The sequence below is a fragment of the Stegostoma tigrinum genome, chromosome 5 (assembly GCF_030684315.1).
Source record: "Stegostoma tigrinum isolate sSteTig4 chromosome 5, sSteTig4.hap1, whole genome shotgun sequence".
Classification (NCBI taxonomy): Eukaryota; Metazoa; Chordata; class Chondrichthyes; order Orectolobiformes; family Stegostomatidae; genus Stegostoma; species Stegostoma tigrinum.
Window position 1 is genome coordinate 98,506,320 of NC_081358.1, and position 20,755 is coordinate 98,527,074.

Here is a 20,755-nt window from a genome sequence, read left to right on the forward strand (position 1 = left end):
GCCTCAGAAATCTATAGCTGTCCCTCCTGCTACCATACTTCAACCACACATTCAGTTGCTTGACCCTTCTGTTCTGAGTTACTGCTGTGTGGCACCGTCGGTCTCCAGGGATGACTACTTTAGAATTCTTGCTTGTCAATTTTCTATGTTGAATTTATTGCGGCCTAAATTGCTATTTGTGATAAAGTCCTGAAAAGTTGGTATCTACACCCGGTGATACCAATGTTACATCTCATTGCCCAATCTGCCCTAATGAAAACCTAGCAGCATGTCAAACAGCAACCAAAATGACCCGTGAAGGCTGCTTTCACTGGTATTAGCCAGGGAATGGTAGTAGTATTGAAATGGAACGTGAACAACAGTATAAGAATCAAAAATGTTAAGCTTGATTTTTAGACCCTGCTTGAACTCGGCTGCAGTTGGACCAGTGTTTAAAACAGCCTTATGGTTGGTTAGCTGATTCCATAGCTGAGCCCAAACGGGCTATCTTTGTGGAGAAGGTAAATGGGTGGTTGACAGGACTACCAGCCTGCATGCGGCAGGTAGCCAACATAGTTTGTTATTGGCCACTCAAAGCCAACTAAAGGAGGATGACCAGAATTTTCCAGTTCCTGTCCAGGTTCTCACAGTTGGGGAAACTCGGTTTTACCTCGCCCCTGCTGTTGCCGTGGCTGAGGTGTTATAGCGCTGTCCTGGCTTTTAAACTTGTTATTTCATTTTAAATTTTTATAAATTTGAGAGAGGGCATTACCATGTCATAGACTCATACAGCATGGAAACAGACCCTTCAGTCCAAGCTGACCATAAACTAGCCCCACCTGCCAGCTCCTGGCCTATTATCGCTTCAAACCTTTCTTTCCTATTTGATGAATAAAATGTAGCAGAAATGCTGTCAGACTTAATTGGCTACCGTCATCAACTCTCCTTTCCAAGCTGGAAGTTCTCTTAATGACCCCAACCATAATTGACTGTCCTGAGGTAAATTACAATGATTGATTGTTTTCCACAAAAAGAGAGCTTCTCCTGACGTTCCAGTCCAGTGGTACTGCTGTAAAAGTTCACATGGACTACAAAGCTACTTTTTGCCTTTTGGCTGTGACTCCACAGTTGTGACTGAGCTGCTGCATTGCGAAGATTTAAGATGAATGTGAGGCAGATGGGTTGGGCAGTGAGTGCTAGCTTTGCTAAAACCCAAGACTGAATTCAAAGTAATATCCTTTAAACAAACCAACTTTTAGATCAGGATAATGGGTTATTTTTTTAATTTGAGAAATTCCCTTCAATTGTTTGAAGTTGATTTCATTGAGAATTTTGCACTTGCTGCTACTTCTGTCAAAATCAAGTTTGTTATTGTAGTGTTTGATTAAAACAATACAGAATGCCACCATTATAGAGCTGGGGGGCTTGCTAGCAGCCAGTAGTCAGACTCCCATCACAATTGCTCCTTCCCCACCCCCTCCCCAATGTTTAAGATACTGCCCAGTCTGACAGTGAGGCCCAAAGGACCTAAAAGACTTTGGTTTGGTTTGCATTCTGCACTAGTTTATGCAGTTGGTGTCAGTACAGGCAATTACAGCTTACCGGCATAAGCTATGTCTGCTTGATCCTGGACACAGTGGCCACGTTACCTTTGGTGAAGTATTTTCTCCCAAAAGTATTACTGGAAGGTTGGAATTTAGAATTGGAAATGATAGAATTTTCTGTTTATTATCACACAAGTTAATCACCTGGTGGCAAAAGAAAACATGAAACGGGTGCAGGTTAAATCAGGCCCATTTTTATTTAAGACACAGCAGGTGAATGTTTCTGCTTGGCCTCATTCCATTGATGATACTTTGGAATTATCTTACATTCCACCATTTTGTTGCATGGTCTGAAAGAAAGGAAACAAATGTACAATGATTTATTAGGATAATTTGATTGTACGTCTGGTCTCGGCTGCTCTCAGGTTAGAAAGTGCCTTTATTGATGTTAAAAGAAGGCATACTGACTCAGCTGTGATTTTAAAAAAAAGACACAATCTGTCATTTTAATTTAATTACATTTAAGGGCCCCAAGCTATTTGACATGAATCCAGTCAGACAAAAACCGACAAGGAGCAAAACAAGAAGACATTAGGAATTGTGACCAAAAGCGAGGCCAAAAAGAGGTCAGTGTTGAGGAATTTCTTAATATAGGAAAGGAGTAAAGAGACAATGACATTTAAGCAAGGAAACCCATAACCTAAGACACACACCTAAGTTGCAGACATCGGCACCAATGGTGTGAAGAAGACAACACAAAATTAGTCAAACAGAGCTCCTCAAGGCTTTTATTATTGAAGGATGCTGCAGAGATAACGGAATGAAGCTGTGGACTTCATTTGAACACACAGATAAAGTTTTTAAAATCCAGGTGTTTGTGGATCAACAGAGGAGGCAAGATAGCAAGTATTGACTTGATGGTTAGATAGAAATTAATGTGATTGAGGCAGGGAAGTTCAAGGAGAGCCCTGGCTTTTTTCAAGGTACTAGAGAGGACAGTGAGGTGGTCACACTGATGGTTGAGTTGGCCAGTGACACTATCTTTTGACTTAATTATGAAGATTGATGATGGGCAAAATACAGGAGCACTTGACAGGGAAATCCAGGTGCATATGTGGTTTGGGGAAGGTAGTTCTCATTGAAGACCTGTGGTTATGTCTTTGAAATGGGTTCTGGAATGCAGCTTCAAAGTTCAGGGGCATAGACTAGGACATGAGGATGATTTATTAGACAAGGAATAATCAGCAAAAGTTAGAGCAGATCAGCAAAAGTGAAGAACCGTAATCCCTTGTGAAGTTTCACAAGATTTAGAACAAAGAACAGTACAGCACAGCACAGGCCTTTCGGCCCATGATGTTGTGCTAACTTATCCTAAGATCAATCTAGTTGCATACCCTATATTTTACTATCCTCCAAGAATCGCTTAAAAGTCTTTAAAGTATCTGACTCCACTACTACTGCCGGCAGCGCATTCTACATGCCCACCACTCCCTGTGTGAAGAAGCTACCTCTGATATCTCCCCTACACCTTCCTCCAATCACACTAAAATAAAGCCCCCTCATAATAGTCATTTCCACCCTGGGAAAAAGTCTCTGGCTATCCACTCTATTTATGCCTCACATCATCTTGTTTACCTCTATCAAGTTGCCTCTCATCCTTCTTCACTCCAATGTAAAAAGCCCTAGCTCCCTCAACCTTTCCTCATAAGACCTGCCCTCCAGTTCAGGCAGCATCTCCTCTGCGCCCTCTCTAAAGCTTTCATATCTTTCCAGTAATGAGGTGACCAGACTTGGAAACAATATTCCAAGTGTGGCCTAACCACAGTTTTGTAGAGCTGCAGCATAGCCTCACAGCTCTTAAACTCAATTCCCCTGCCAATGAAAGCCAACACAGCATATGCCTTCTTTACAACCCTATCGACTTGGATCGCAACTTTCATAGAATACCTACAATGTGGAAACAGGCCCTTCGAATCAACAAGTCAACACTGACCCACAGAGCATCCCACCCAGATCCATCCCCCCACCTTTCCCTGTAACCCACCTAATTAACACACCTCTGAACACTATTGATAAATTAGTATGGCCAATCCACCTAGCCTGCCCATTGTTGGACTGTGGAAGGAAACCAGAGCACCTGGAGGAAACCCACGCAGACACGGGGAGAATGTGCAAACTCCACACAGACAGTTGCCCGAGTTTGGAATCGAACCCGGGCCTCTGGCACTGGGAGTCAGCAGTGCTAACCACTGAGCCACCATTCCACTTGGGGGATCTATGAACATGGACCCCGAGATCCCTCTGTTCCTCCACACTGCTGAGAATCCTGCCATTAACCCTGTATTCTGCATTCAAATTTCAACCTTCCAAAATGAATGACTTCACACTTTTCTGGGTGGAATTCCATCTGCCACTTCTTTGCCCAGCTCTGCATCCTGTCAATGTCCCGTTGCAACCTATAACAGCCTTCCACGCTGTCCACAACTCCACCAACCTTCATATCATCGGCAAACTTACTAACCCACCTTTCCACTTCCTCATCCATGTCATCTATAAAGATCACAAAGAGCAGAGGTCTCAGAACAGATTCCTGCTGAACGCCACTGGTCACCGAGGTCCAGGCTGAATACTTTCGCTGTACTACCACCCTGTCTTCTATTGGGCAGCCAGTTTCGTATCCAGACAGCCAAATTTCTCTAAATCCCATGCCTCCTTACTTTCTGAATGAGCCTACCATGTGGAACCTTATCGAATACCTTGCTAAAATCCAGATAACACCACATCCACTGCTCTGCCTTCAATGTGTTTTGTCACATCTTCAAAGAATTCACTAATGCTTGTGAGGCATGACCTGCCCTCCTCAAAGCCATGCTGACTCTTTCTAATCAAACCATGCTTGTCTAAATATTCAAAAATACTGTGTCAGAATCCTCTCCAATAGTTTGCCCACCACAGAAGTAAGATTTGATGACCCCATATGTCATTAATGTTTGAAGGGTAGTTCCCGGGAAATCTGTAAAATCTGACTTGATTGCATTTATTATTGATTTATGCTGTGGGTATTTGATAATTGTATTCTGGGTGTTGAAAATAAACTGTAACAAATATAATGTAGATTATATTACTGTCAAATGTGTATAGGAAGGTAATGTTGCTTGTTCTAAACTGTGGCATCTTTTGGCTTTATTCTCTTAGTAAGTCCCCTGCATCTCATCTTTTACCTACTTTAAAAATAAATATTATTGGTTCCAAGGCCAGGTTGCAAACATAATTTTAGTGATCACTTCCAGAACCATAACTTGTTGGCAGCCTGGTTTGGAGTCATAACATGTATATTTAAATAAAGGAGATTTGTAATATTTTATTTCATTGAGTAGATTCTTCACATACTCATTTCAAATAAACCCATTCCAAGGTTCCTTCATGGCTTCATTCCTTATCCTTTCTGAGAGATCATCTTCATTCATCAACAGCCTATTCACTCCAGTATCACTTAGTTAATGTTTCCAACATTTCTTTCTCAAGACAGATCTTTCCTGGAATGTCCCACCCTCCTTTAGAATGTTTCCCACAATCATATTCCCTTACCAGCTTGTCTCTGCTGAAAGTCAACAATTTCTCTATAGTCTTCCCTATAATTTCCCTCCTATCCTTACCCCTGCTATTCTGCTCTATAAAGGGCCCTAAAATATTTTCCTTTAAGTGAAAAGCCATGTAGTACTTGAATACAAAGGTATTGTGTATCGTGGTCTACAAAGGAACAGGTAATATACTATTGAAGCAAAGTACTACAGAGACTGAAAACTTTAAATTGAATGCAGGAAATACTGAACAATCAGTGAGTTATTCGTCGTCAGTGGCAAGAGAAAAAGTGTTAACTTTTAGAGCAGTAATCTTAGGTCAGGGAATGAATAAATAAGGAGGCCTACCTGGAATATCCAGTTTTGGAATGCTGATACTCGAGTAAAAACTGTAGGATACCTCTCCATAACACAGGAGACTGGTCCAAAGCTTACGACACCATGGACAATCCAAGCTCCATCACTACCCTGACAGTTCAGAGGGCCACCAGAATCTCCCTGTCACAACAAAATGAATACAAAGTAATGAGATGAACTCATTTAGTTTATTACTTTCACTAATTACATAACATAACATTGACTCAAGGGCCTGCTAGGTTGCAACTATTCATGTGATATAAACCCTGGTTTAATTAGACTTTTGAATGGACCTCGCAAATTATAAATTTCATGTTGATCTCGCTCTCTGATCATCCTCTCTGCAGCTGTAATATTGTATGCTGTACCATTACACTATGCACTTTTTATGGCATATCCTGATTTTTGCTTGCGTGCAGTACACTTTTCATTGTACTTAAGTACATGTGACAATAATAAATCGAATCAAATTAAAAACAAAAACAAATTTCTGGAAAGGCTCAGCAGGTCTGGCAGCATCTGTGGAGAGAAATCAGAGATAACATTTCAGATTGAGTGATCCATACAACTTGGAGTTAACTCTGATTTCTCTCCACAGATCCTGCCAGCCCCTGCTAAGTTTTGCCAGCAATTTCTGTGTTTGTTTCTGATTTACAGCTTCCGCAATTCTTGCGGATTTTACAGATCAGATCAAATGCAGCATTTGCATCGTAATGACATTATAAATTAATAGAAGTCATTACCTGACATCCAGCAGTCACACCATCACCCCCAGCACAGATCATATCTTCAGTGACTGTGTTTGACCACCAGTACGGAGACGAGCATGTCTTGTAGTCCACCACGTGGAGCAGAGCTTGCTGCAGTGTGGGAGATGGAACACCAAAAGCTGAAAAAGTGTATCAATGTAATTTTATTTTTAGTGGCTCTGACAGTCCCATCAAACCTATATTGTCGGCTTTCCGGTCCAGTAATAAACTTATGTATTTAATGAGTTGTTATTTATGTCATGATTACCAGATTACTTTGTGCCACTATGTTGTAGAATGGTACTTACAGGTACATCTGAATCAATATCTGCCCTAAAACATCTCAGGCATGCTTTGAAGACATAATGAAAGATATAGTGACATCTAATGGCTAAATGTGCATGCTGCAAATTTAGTTTTAAGGAGTGAGATTTTCTCTAGCTACCACACATGTCAAAGCATTTGCGTGGTGGACAATGGGGAGTCTGAAGCTGAAACTGCATTAATCTCACACTTAACAGAAGCCGCTGTCTCCACTAAGGAGATAAACTTTGTGTGCTGAAACAAACTGTAAGGAGGATTGTTAAGAACAGATTGCTCAATACAGTTGCCTTCCAGCTAAGGAAGCTGTATGGTATTTTCATGTCAGGCAATTGAACAAACACTGCCTCCTAACAATGACTTTGGGGACTAAGTATGTTGTTGCAAAAAAATTCTGACCACTGCATCACTTCTACATCATTTTTTACTGCTGAGTTGCTGCTGGAGATTTGAAGACAACTTTTGAAACACATCAAGAAAGCAGAAGGAACACTTTATCAAGATTTCAACAGCACTCCATCAATAATTGTTCTATTAGAAGACTTCATCAAAACAGCCTAACTGCCGTGCCATTCCATGCTATTGAACAAATAGGAATCATCAAGGACAAGACTGTGCTGGCCATTAATATCTTGTTTGAGATTGCTAACGATCTCTAATGGGAAAAGCAGGAGTACAAAATATAAGACAGAGCAGCTGTAGGACAGTGACAGGAAAACACACTGTTCAATCTCTGCCACTGTCAGTAGAGGACATGCTCTTTCACTGAAACTCCTCCTCCTTTAGGACCTTGCCACATTGTATGCCCTTTCTCACTCAATCCCTGAACCAATCTGAAACAGGATGTTCTTTATCAGCCTGTACACTCCACACATTCATGGAGGTGGGTTTATGGAGCCAATATACCATATTACTAGAAACATTGTGCCCAATTAGTGCTAAAACTAGATTGTCGAACAAGTCTTGGCATAGCATCTATTCAACTGCAGTGTTCACATCATTTTGACCAAATATGCACCAAGTTGTCCATCTGCACTATTATGAATCCTTTCCATAATGCATATTTGCACTGTTAATAATTTCAGGCATATCTAAGGGAATTCAACAATGGACACTGCAGAAGTCCAAATTGAACTTTTTAAACGGCACCACAAAATCTGCAATACCAAAACAGGCCATTCAGTTCAACTGCTCTATGCTAGATTTTACACAGTGACTTTATTTTAATTTAGTTACTCTCCTTGCCCTGAGTTCCATATTCATCTATTCCCTTCCACCTCTTCTTAAATGTACTATGTCTTTCTACTGCCCTGTAGCAGAGCATTTTGCATTTTTGCAGTTATCCATACAAAGAAATGAATCTTAAAGTTTTAGGTAGTGGAAGCTACCAATGCTGGAGAGTCTGAGATAACAAGGTGTAGAGCTGGATGAACACAGCAGACCAAGCAACATCAGAGGAGCAGGAAAGCTGACGTTTTGGGTCTGGACCAGTCTTCAGAAGAAGGGTCTAGGCCCAAAACGTCAGCCTTCCTGCTCTTCTGATGCTGCTTGGCCTGCTGTGTTCATCCAGCTCTACACCTTGTTATCTTAAATTTTTTGTTTGTTCTGTTAACTATTGTGTTATAGTTATACCCTCTTGTTGTGAACTTACGTTGAGTTAATCCCCATCCAGTAATGTAACAAGGATATCCATTGGGTAGAATGTAACCAAAGCTTGGTAAGATTGCTATTTCTACATCAGGAGTACCACTTGCAGGTTGTTTCAAACGCAGTAGGGCAATGTCATTTCTAAAAGTCAAAGAGTGAAAGGTGAATGCAAAGATGGTAAGAGATCCCAGTTGTCTTTCGGAGTTAGTTGACCTCAAAAGTACCTCCAAATGTACCCCAGCACCTTTGGCTAAGAAGAAGGGAACAAAATCAGTCAACATTCTCATGGTTGAAAGCTCTGTTAGTTAGCTCTGGAGGAAAAGTGTAACATTGATTAGTTGCAATAAAATTAAGCTTACAATTATACAACACCTTTCAAGACCTCAAGATGTCTCATCGTCCTTTGAGGCCAGTAAATTCTTTTTGCTTTTAGGGATCGATTTGTATTTTGAATATATGAAAATTAAAATTGGTCTGTTTTCCAACTTCAAAAGCCCATCATCTCAGCCTAAAACTCAATCAAATTAGTGAGATGTGACTTCCCAAGCACAAAGCTATGCTGGCTATCCCTAATCAATCCTTTCCAAATGCATGTAAATCCTGTCCCTCAGAATGTCCTCCAACAACTTATCCACTACTGAGGTAAGGCTTACCACTCTGCAGTTCCTGGACTGTTCCTTACAGCCTTACTTAAATAATGGCACCACACTAATTAATCTCCAGTCTTCTAGCACCTCACCTGTGGGTATTGATGATACAAATATCTCCAAAATGGACCCAGCAATCTCTTCCCTAGCTTCCCACAAAGTTCTGGGAAACACCTGATCAGTTCCCAATGATATATCTGTCTTTGTGCCTTTTAAGAACCCAGCACCTCATCTTCACCAAGTTCTCCAGCTTCTATGTCCTTTCTACACTAAATACAGGCATGAAATACTCATTTAGTTTTGACGGTATTAGACAGGAACTTTCAAAAGTTGACTGAGTGTGGCTATTTGCAGGTAAAGGGATGGTTGGCATGTAGGACACCTTTAAGAATGAGATAACAAGAGTTCAAAGACTGTATGTTCCTGTTGTTCTGAAGGGCAACACTGGTAGGTGTAGGAAATATTGGATGACTAGAGAAATTGAGGCTCTGGTCAAGAAAAAGAACGAGGCATTTATTGCGTATATACAGCTGGGATTGAGTGAATCCACTACACGATGATACTGTAAACCTCCCTTATCTCAGGTCTATCATTTTCACTGGATATGGACAGGGACAGTTAAAACAAAGTTTGCTGTATATTTGAGGCTTGGACAGATTTTTGTAATCAGTAAGTGATTCAAAGCTTACGGGGAAAAGGCAGGAAAGTGGAATTGAGGATAATCACTGATTAGTGGAACATACTTGACGGGCCAAATTGTCTACTTTTGCTCCTGTGTCTTATTGTCTTACAGACACAGCACTGAATTCAATCACCACAGTAAAAATGCACTTGACATATAATCCAGCATCTGATAATGATGTTTGAAGTGAATACTTTCAACCCATATGTTTCAAAATCTTCCCAACTTCTCAGCAGGCTTTCCAAGGTCTCCTAACTCTCAAACAATGACAGATTTGCAGAATTCTTCTAAATCCTGCCAACTGATCAACATACTACGGGACAGGAGAAACAAACTTCCCTGCGACTACCAATATTGACCTGAATGCCAGAGTATATGTAATTGGGGTCACAATCTAAGCCTAACTCAAAATTCTTCCTGTATTTGGAATATCATGTGATGCTTTCTTTAATATAAGAAACCTAAATTTCTAAAGAAAAGATTTTGCTGATTCCAGGAGGAAACAAAAATTTGGGAAACAAGGCCATTAGTCACTATTGTTTTGAGACAAATGCAGTGGCCAACCTTCACACAGCAAGTTTCCATTAATCCCACTTAATTAAATCGACAGATGATAGGTTTTACTGATGTTGATCAAGGGAAAAATATTGTATAGAGCAGTGGGAGAAAACTTGCTGCATTGCATTCAATGGGACTTTTTGTATCCACCAGTGACAGAATACAGAGACTCAGTGTAACATTTGATTCAAGTTACACCACCCACTGATAATTTCACACTCCTCTAATGTTGCAGTAAAGTGTTGATTATTCATTCATAAATCTACAGTGGGATTGATCTTAATCTTCTAATTTAGAGGCAAAAGTCTACCACAGAGCCGTAGCTGGTACATGTTGCAAAATAGTCCATTATGTGCAACACGGAAGCGCGAAAACAGCTTTGCTTCTAAATAATGCCTATGCCAGTCCATTGGAAAAATGTACAGAACTGATTAAGATATGGATTTGCCACCTGGAAGTTAAGAATTCTAATTATACCATGACAAATGGTGAGGGTGAACTGAATAAGTCTGATAAATATTGACTGCCACAGTGTTGAATTGTACTGGTCTATGTGTAATTGCAGTCCTGCAATATGTAATTGACTGATAATGCCTCAGAGCACTACTTTACCAACATCAGTTCACTTCCCAAGAGCAAATGGTAATAAAAAAGCTTAATGATAAACTTGAAACAGTGAGAAATGCTTGCAATATTCAGTTTTGAATTTCAAGACAAAACGTGAGATTAATTAAAGTGAAACTTGATGTCACCATATATAGCATTTAGAATAATGGAGAGATAACATGCATGGAGTATTAATGGCACAAAAGGCCATTTAGCAATAAATATAATATATTTGGAGTTTCAGAATGTCTTTGATATTATGTTCACAGCTAAGTCATAATATCCTTTATTCAAGTATATCACCCTTATCTCAGATTGAACCACCTCACTTTTGAAAAAAAATATAAAATTCTATCATATTGTGGCCAGTCATCCCCAAAGTTTCTTTGACAATGAGATTATTAATTTTTGCATATTACTTGATCCCAAATAGCTTGGCCTCAAGTGAGCTTCTTTTAACATGATCACAAAGGCAATCCAGAAACCCATCCGACACAGTTTTAGTGTTTAATATTTTTACCCGGAATGTTGGAGCTTGAAGTTACCCATGATAACAGTGTTGCCCATGCTGCATGTTTCTCTCATCTCCTGTTATATACCATGCCCCACAAAAATACCAGTACTGTTCAGTGGAATATGAATAAGTCAACCCTTGCTGCCCCTTAACTGCAGACAAACAGACTCAACATATTGTTCTTCCAATCTGAAATTATTCTTTACTAACACAGTGAAACCATCTCTGAATATCAGTGCAATTACAGATACTTTGTCTTCTTCTCTGTCCTTCCTGTCAAGTACAGGTGGAAAGTATGCAATGAATGGCAGAACCCGGAGGAGCATTGATGTGGGATTTGGGTATGCAGGTCCACAGATCACTGAAGTTGGCAGTACAGGTCGATAAGGCAATATAAAAGTCGATGGCATGCTTGCCTTCATTGGAAGGGACATCAAGTATAAGGATAGGTAAGTTATGCTGCAGCTTTATAGACCTTTAGTTAGGCCGTACGTGGGATATTATGTACAGTTCAGATCACCACACGACCATAAGGATGTGGATGCTTTGGAGAAAGTATAGAAAGGTTTACCAGGATGTTGCCAGGTATGGAGAATTTTAGCTATGAAGAAAGGTTGGATAGACTTGGTTTGTTTTCACTAGAACACAGGAGGTTAAAGGGTGATCCAGTAGAAGCTTATATGTTTGTGAATGGCATGTATAGAATGGAAAGTATGAGGCTTTTTCCCAGAGAAAATTACTTGGGGACAGGTTCAAGGTATGGGGGCAGAGGGAGAGTTTAAAAGAGATGGGAGAGGCAAGTTTTTCATACAAAGGGTGGTGAGTGTAACGCACTGCCAGAGCAGGTAGCGCAAACAGATACAATGGCAGCATTCAAATGCACTTGGATGAACACATGAACAGAAAAGGAATAGAGGGATATGGATCCTGTAAGTGAAGACAGTTTTAATATGGAAGAGCAAATTTGTCTCAGCGCAGGCTTGGAGGGTTAAACGGCCTGTTCCTGTGCTGTATTGTTCTTTGTTGTTTTCTTTTCTGAGCTAGAAATATTGTTAAATATTCAGTTCCCAGTTCCCCTCCTCATCATACAACCATATTGCTGTAATGATAATTATGTCATAACTATTTACCTCTATTTGTGTCTTTAGATCACAAGGCAAATGTTGTAAGTGCTGTGTGCACTCAGGTAGAGTGCCCTTAATTTTGCCTTGTTGACATTATTCGGATTTGAGGCATGCTCAGTGTTTGGTTTCATTTCTCCTCCCTTCTAACAAGAAGTAGAAAAGTCTTGAATAACGTTATCAGCCGAAGTCCCCTCCTCTCAGAATCCTTCCCCATACCTCTGTCCCATGGAATTGCTGGATTAAACCCACCCCAGAAGCTTACCAAATCAACCTGGAAGCATGTTAGTGCCAGTCCTGTTAAGATTTAGCCCATCCATTTTGTACATGCTCTGCCTGCTCCAGAATGGCTTATCAGAAATTTCTCATAAATCTGATACCCTCTCCCCTAATCAATCCTCCACCCATTTGTTCAATCTACTCATCCTTCTGTTCTTATGCTCAGCATATGTTGCACTGGCGGTAGTCCAAAGATTATTGCTTGCTTCCTGCCTACCTCTCTACATTCTGCGTTACCTATGTTATTGGAACCAAACTGGACAGTAACTTCTGGCTAAGATAACAGTGTGGAGCTGGATGAACACAGCAGGCCAAGCAGATGTTTCAGGCCGCGACCCTTCATCAGAAAAGGGGGATTGAAGAGGTGGACAGAAGAGGGATTGTTCCACATAACCTACAAAGTGGCAGGCATAACTTGGACCCATGCAGGTACTGGCTCCATCCCTGCCTCTAACTTGTCTGTCTCCTCTCCACCTATCTTCTCCTCTATCCATCTTCGAACCACCTCCCCCTCTCTCCATATTTATTTCAGAACTTTCTCCCCCTCCCCCTTTACTGATGAAGGGTCTAGGCCTGAAAAGTCAGCTTTTGTGCTCCTAAGATGCTGCTTGGCCTGCAGTGTTCATCCAGCTCCACGCTTTGTTATCTCGGATTCTCCAGCATCTGCAGTTCCCATTATCTCAGCAACTTCTGGCTAATCCCCCACCCTTAGAAGGATTAACTACAGGCTGCACATTATTGTCAGGGCCTATGATCAGATAGCCAACACACCATCCTGGATTCATAGTTCAAGCTGCAATAACAGCTGCCTGATCCTTTGACTATGGAATCCTCTATCATTATTGCCATCTCCTCTCTTGGTGATATGTTCAGAACAGAGACATTCCCCACTCTATGCACTTTTTTAAAATTTGCTTCCCCCTCTCTCAGTGCTGTAAAAAGAATGAAACCGCTTCCCGTTCTCTGTGCTCTTTTAAAACTTGTTGTCTCTTGTCCAAAGGCTGTGCTCAGAAAAGACGAAACTGAGGTTTAAAAAAAAGGTTTTCAAAGAGTTTGATAAGTTAGAATTAGAAAATAATGTTTTCAACCATCGTACAGACCAGAACTGTGGGCTAAACATTCAAATAGATCTGACAGGGAATCCTGGAGAAAAACTTCTTTGCCAAGAAAATGTGAAATTTGTTTAAATATATCGGATTGTATTGATACATTCAATAATAGGATAATATAATAGAAATTGCATATACAGAAATGAATCTCTAAAGCAAATGCCATGAATGTTTTGTAGTAAGGGAAGAGAGTATCTACATTTTTAAGATGTTGGGAAAGAGCAATTTGAACAGATGGAATTTCAGTTCAACACAAAGGGATGCAGAAGGAGGGAGAGCCAACACAATGGAGCATTTAAAGAATCTTAGAAAGAACATGAAATAAATAATTTACCATTACCTTCATTGCACTAGAGAAATATGTCTCAAAAGAAGTTGTTCAGTAATTATTTGATTAAGAATAGCTCCATGCAGATGCACTGGTAAATTTTAAAATGTCAATCTGAATTACCCATTTGCAAGAGAATTGGGGTTCCATAGAGGATGCATGATGATCAATTGAACATGTCTCAAATATTCATTGCCTTTGTTCTCCAGGTCATGCTCTCCAAGAACAACAGCAAATCTTCCTGGTATGCTGAAAGAAAAGTAAAGAAAAATTCCTCAGTGCCTTTTGCAATCTAAGGTTACTCCAAAGCATTTTACAGATAATTAAGGACTTTGGAGGTCTAGTTACTTTTGTAATGTAGAAAATGCAGGAGTCAAAATGTGTAATAGCAACCTGTCAAAACCAGCAGTAAGACAAGGACCAGATAACCAGTTTAATGAGATTGGTTGGGGGTAAATATTGAAAAATCACACCAGAGGTAATTACTCTGCTTTGCTTTCAAGTAATAAGATACATTACACCCATCTAAGGAGGCAGACAAAGTCTTTTTATAATGTCTTTCTTGACAAAAGGAAATAAAATCTGCACTTGCAAGAGAATGTGGGGGAAACTCATTTCTTTGAAGTGGAAGAGTGAGGTAAATCTTCTGCTTGCCTCTAAGACACTGCCTTAAATCCAACCCAATGTCCTGAGACCAGGTTCATTTTCGAGCAGAATAGATGCCTAATGGGCATCCAAAATAAAAAATCCTGTCAAGAGAATACTTCCATTGCTGGAAAAGAGAGGCTTGTTGCAGGGGGATTTGTTGTTACATGCGCGAAGACAAGGCAGGTTCTTTAAAACACTGAAAAGCCATAAAAACAAAACAAATAACCTGAATTTGTATGTTTTGACCAAAAACCGTGATGAAAGAAAAGCCAGTTACTTCATAATATGTTTATATTAAGACATATGTCAAGTTATCGTCAATGTTACAATAAATATAGTACCTGACAAGTTCCCTTAATTTGCTAGAATATTTCAGCTTCTATTTAAATAAGCCAAGTTCAAAACTTTTCAATAAGCTTTTGGTCAAACTATCAAACTGGCAATACTGGTTCAAATGGAAATTAGATTTATTTCAGAAAATGACAATTTTACACTGAAGTTAATGAGTAATTTGAAACTCAAAACAATGAGCACAGTGAGCATTGAAAGAATGTGACATTGGACCAATGCTTTTCAAAGCTTTCCACCACCAGGTTTTCTTTGTCTCATTTTTGGTCTTTGTAGATTAATTGATTATAAGTGAATGCTTTAATTAGTCAGCAATGTTTTTATCATATTACATAACTATTAGGATAATAGAATGCAATGTTGATAGTCAGAGATAACAAAGTGTGGAGCTGGATGAACACAGCAGGCGAAGCAGCATCTTAGGAGCAAAAAAAGCTGACATTTCGGGCTTTTCTAATGAAGGGTCTAGGCCTGAAACATCAGCTTTTGTGCTCCTAAGATGCTGCTTGGCCTGCTGTGTTCATCCAGCTCCACACTTTGTTATCTCGGATTCTCCAGCATCTGCAGTTCCCATTATCTCAGCAACTTCTGGCTAATCCCCCACCCTTAGAAGGATGTTTTACAGGCTGCACATTATTGTCAGGGCCTACGATCAGATAGCCAATACACCATCCTGGATTCATAGTTCAAGCTGCAATAACATCTGCAGTTCCCATTATCTCTGATACAATTTTGATAGTCATTTTGGTTAGAAATTCCTATATATCTCTAATGTATTACATAGGTTATAATTCTAATTTGTATAAGTATAAAGGAATGTCTCCAATGTAAAAATGATTGCGCAAACTGCTTGTTGCACATCTTGAAGCAATGTACTTACGTGAGAATACAATGTGCAGCAGTCATGACCCAGTTTGCAGAAATGAGGGTTCCACCACACAAATGTTGGAAGTAGTTTGGGTCAGATTCATAAGCAAACTGCAGAGAGGCCTACAATCAGAAATATATGTTGTTTTACTTTTTTCAGGTGTTAAAATTACTCTAAGGATTCAAAACCTAAGGACATCTTGAACATACAAAGGTTCAAAACAATGCATTGAGCATCCTGTATGGAGACAGAGGTGTGTTTGTTCTCAGTAAGCACCAAAAATGTAACGCTGTAAGTTGATATCAAAGACCGACAAGGACTGCTGATGTGAAGTATAGAAATAACATTCCAGTGCAGTAGTATTGGTTACTATAATAAATCAAACATTATCACTGAGGTTAGAGGGATGCACTGCTTCCTTTCTAGTTCCATGCTTCCACTAGTCACATAAAATTGTATATTTAATCAGAATGATGATGATAATGCCAATCATTATAGATCTCAGTCTGTATCTGGTTTGGTATTAAAAATAAATCACCCAGGACTCTTCAGTCAACAATGATTAATCATTTTATTATAAAATAAAACTTAACCAAACATGCAAAGATTCTTTAGAAAAAAAGATTTTGATGTTGAAAAGATAGACATATCTTGTATTCCAGCATCTTAAAATTAACATGAGGCAAGTATGGGTAGCAGACAAACTATGGCAAATGCCCTACAGAACACATCAATTAGCAAACACAACATGGCAGATCTCATGGAATTCTCCCCAAATATTATCTACATTTGAGTTACCAAGTCTTACTTAAAGTTCACAAGAAGTTACAATTGTAATCTTTTAATGATGTGGTATGAAAGCTCCTTCAATGGTTGCTCCATCATAGACTGCCACAGCAACTGTTCATGCACTGGTGATTCTTTTTTCGTTCCTGGGACTGTGGTCCTTGGAATATGGATTCTGGAAACTGTACTCCAACACTTACTCATAGGCATTGCTGCATATATTCACAAACGATGAACTTCAGTAAGCCAATTCTGCTGCTTGTTTTTTTATTTTCCTGAGCTCTATTCTTTCTCATTTGCATAAGGCAAATACTGCTTCTGCATTTCCAGCATGCTGGCTCACAACTGCACTGAACTTCATGACACATAACTTCATCCAGAGCCATGTACCGATTCTGATGTAACTTTGCTTTATCATTTTTATTTTCAAATACAATATTGATAGGATGCAGAGCTGGGCTGAGAAGTGGCAGATGGAGTTTAACCCTGAAAAGTGTGAGGTGATTCATTTTGGAGCAATAAACGTGAAAGCAGAATAAGGGTTAATGGAAAGACTCTTGGCAGTGTGGAGGAGCAGAAGGATCTTGGGGTTCATGTCCACAGTTCCCTGAAAGCTGCCACCCAGGTGGATAGAGATGTAAGAAGGCGTATGGTGTGTTAGCTTTCATTAATAGAGGGATTGAGTTCAAGAGTCGTGAAGTTATGCTCCAGCTGTTCAAAACCCTGGTTCGGCCATATCTAAAGTATTGTGTCCAGTTCTGGCCACCTCATTATGGGAAAGATGTGGAAGTGTTGGAAAAGGTGCAGAGGAGATTTACCAGGATGTTGCATGGAATGGAGGGAAGGTCTTACAAGGAAAGGTTGAGAGAGATGGGGCTTTTCTCTTTAGAACAATGAAGGATCAGAGGTGACTTGATCGAGGTGTACAAAATGATCTGAGGTATAGATAGAGTGGACAGCCAGAGACACTTTTCCTCAGGTGGATGTAGCTATTATGAGGGGGCATAGTTTTAAAGTGAAAGGAGGGAGATATTGGGGACACGTCAGAGGTAGGTTCTTTACCCAGAGAGTGGTAGGGGCGTGGAATGCATTGCCGGAGAGGGTAGTGGATTCGGCCTCATTAGGGGCATTTAAGTGGCTATTCGATAGGCATATGGATGATGGTGTAAGGTAGGGATGGAGGTTAGATAGACCTTAGGTTTAGGGGAAATGTTTGGCACAACATCGTGGGCCGAAGGGCCTGTACTGTGCTATGTTCAGCATTTCGTGCAATGCATCAATCACTTTCTTCAAAGCCACCTGGAGGTTTCTTGTTTACTTCTTCTCATGGGCTTTCAACAATCCTTCAAGTTTATAATTGAAAACATGTTATTCTGATTGACATTCAACTTCAAATTATCTTCCTTAATTTTTTTTTCCACAATAGGTTTTGTTGTTTCATTGTTTAATTCACCCCAAATGAATAAATCTGCACTGTGAATTTTTGCTCTCTTTAGCTGCTTTTAGAGGTCTTCTAAACTTTAAGTTCTTCCCTTAAATTCCTGAGTAACTTCTCATTCTTATTCTCCAGTCTACCTCAGGATATAAACCTTTCATTATTCCTTTTTACTGTGAACCTCCAGTAGTTTGTCAGTCTGGTTTTTAATTCTGCACTCAACCAACTTTTCTGATACATCAACAATTTATTTTACTGCTTTAAGTTTTTCTCATAGTACTTCATAGAGACTTTTGAAACTTATCTTTATCAGGATGATACTGAAGATGTGCCATTGTTGAATTCATTTCTATAAGTGTTATAACTGCTTTCTGTCCACAGATGCAACTGAGTTTTTCCAGGATTTCCCATTTTTGTTATTGCTAGAGCTATTTTGTCCACTCCCAGTTCTATTGTTCCCTCTGACTTTCCCAATTCATTGCATGGATTGTTGACTAGTGGTTTTAGAATTTCTTGTTTCTTAACTTTTGATCTAAATCCTATCTTCAACTTTCCAGTCATCCTTCTTCATTTATCAGTGGGTAATGCCTGAAGAGACTAAAGTTTATCCCACTCTGCTCAAAACTAGACATTTCACTTCTTCTTGTTGTCCTCTAGTGCACAAGAAATCTGGCGTTTTTAACTAACTGTCTAACTAACTCTGGACTCCCCTGTTAGCTAAAATTCTATTTAATTCGGCCTTGAAGATATTTAATCGCCAAACCTGGACTATTCTCTGGGGAAGAGAATTCCAAAGTCCAATTGACACTCAGAACTAAATCCTCCTTATCTCCTTAAGTGGGAGACCTCCTATTTTTAAATTGTGTCCCCTAGTTCTAGACATTCCCACAGGACAAACATCCTCCCAGAATTAATATCCTGTCAGAATCATATATGTTTCAAAAAGTTTAATTCACTTTCTTCTAAACTCCAATGAGTGTACGCCAAGTTTCTCATCCTTTCGTCATAAGAAAGAATGGTAGTCAGATGAGTGAATCTTCTCTTAACTTCTTCCAATGCAGTTTATCCTCCTTTAAGTAATGGGACTGTATACTGTATTCCAGATGTGATTTTACCAAGTCCTTACACAGCTGTAGCAACAGTTCCCTACCTTTCTGCCCCATTCCTCTAGCAATTAAGATCAACTCACCTTCTCAAATAATTTGCTGTAACTGCATCCTTACTATTTCTGGTTTGTGTAGTAGGATATCACATCCCTTTGTACCACAGATTTGATACGTATGCTCTTTAGATTCTTCCTGCCAAAGTGACCATGTTCCCACTTTCTCAGATTATATTCCGTTTACCAAGTATGTGCCCACGCATCTAATCCACCTCTATCTTTAACTTTATCTGTAATTTAAGGAATTGAAATCTGGTAGACTTTAAGATCAAACTTGAAAGATGTAACAGTATTCCTACGTTCTGACTGTTTGGTAGTTTGCAGTCAGCGAGTTCTCCTTACCTGCCATGGCCAGCTGTGTGGTCTGGCTTCCTGTCCAGCAATCACACGGCCGGTTAATGGGCTTGCAGCGCTAGGCCCAACTACATGGCAAGACAAGCACATAATAGGAAAGAAACAAAGAAAAGAATTAGCGTTTGGTAAACAAAATTGACATTTTTCAGCCAATGCATTCTAAGCTAATGAGAAGAAGCAAGCAATTTCAAGTTCTGGCCAATGCTTACTGAAAAATAGAGTCAACAATATGAACTGCAACATATTGAAATGGGAAATGAGCTCAATTGTCAAGCAGTTTCTTATAAATATATACTTTTTGGCATGTGTCACTAGATAAACTCTCTTTTGTGTAAACAAGATAATTTTTCAGAGGTAAATATCTTATTTGGAAACTATGCCAAACTGTTTGTGAAACTCTCCAGGTTAATTGAAAAATCAGCAATTAAATAAATCACTTATCAGTCATGTTTTGCAGTATTGCCAACCTCTTGTCCACACTGCCAAAATCCTCCAGAACATCATATTACATGAGACAGAAAGGCACTAACATAACCCTCTTCACAAAGGTAGCCAGTGGAAATTCAAAGGGCATCAGCATCACTGCAGAAGAGGCAGGAATGGAAGTAGAACTCAATGTAAGTAAAAGGAATCAGCCTCATGAGTTGTCCTTTAAATGGCTATTTAAGATTCATCCCTAACATTTGCAATCATTAATATGGATTTACCTGCATAAAGGACTAGTGATCTGCCCTGGCAACAGTTTAGGTATTTTGTGTATCTTGGGTGATAGCACAAAACGATTGATAGCAAACTGATAGCCTGCATTATACCTCAACTAAAGTTTTTCCCATTGAAACCATTTCAATCAACTGTTTGTATCACCAAGTGCAAATTTATTTTCTTTTTCTCTAATGTTCTCCCTTGTGCTAAGTTTGATCCTATTCGCAAATCTAGCCCTTACATTTCAACATGAAAATATAGCATCCCTAATATTTTATACCCTTTATTAACTTTCATCCTTATTGTCCATAAGAAATAGGAACAGCAGCAATACCATTCAGCTCCTCAAGCCTGCTCTGAAGTTCAATAGGGTCATGGCTGATCCGATATTTCTCAATCCTCTTTCCTGCATTTTCCCAGTAGCCCTTGA

At 39.5% G+C, this 20,755-nt stretch overlaps 1 protein-coding gene across 1 annotated transcript; it reads right to left on the reverse strand.

The window, feature by feature from the left end:
• Window positions 1-1,770: 1,770 nt before the first annotated feature.
• On the reverse strand, window positions 1,771-19,866 carry LOC125451457 (chymotrypsin-like elastase family member 2A). The gene is made up of 8 exons (XM_048528534.2): window positions 19,833-19,866; window positions 19,612-19,691; window positions 15,899-16,008; window positions 14,146-14,271; window positions 8,183-8,319; window positions 6,205-6,350; window positions 5,453-5,602; window positions 1,771-1,873 (listed from the first exon to the last, which is right to left on the reverse strand). Exons 1-8 carry the CDS (start codon window positions 19,864-19,866, stop codon window positions 1,847-1,849), a joined length of 810 nt encoding a protein of 269 aa, XP_048384491.1. The 3' UTR covers window positions 1,771-1,846.
• Between the last annotated feature and the right edge of the window lie 889 nt (window positions 19,867-20,755).

Bases quoted from the DNA above. Each gene is read 5' to 3' on its own strand.
- LOC125451457 (XM_048528534.2), bottom strand. From the start codon at position 19,866: ATGTTGCAGTTCATATTGTTGACTCTATTTTTCA. The intron at 6,351-8,182 runs GTAAGTTCACAA...ACACTTTTTCAG, and splicing joins TGGATGGGGATTAACTCAAC to CTTTTGGTGTTCCATCTCCC. The intron at 1,874-5,452 runs GTAGGCCTCCTT...CCTTTCTTTCAG, and splicing joins TCCAAAACTGGATATTCCAG to ACCATGCAACAAAATGGTGG.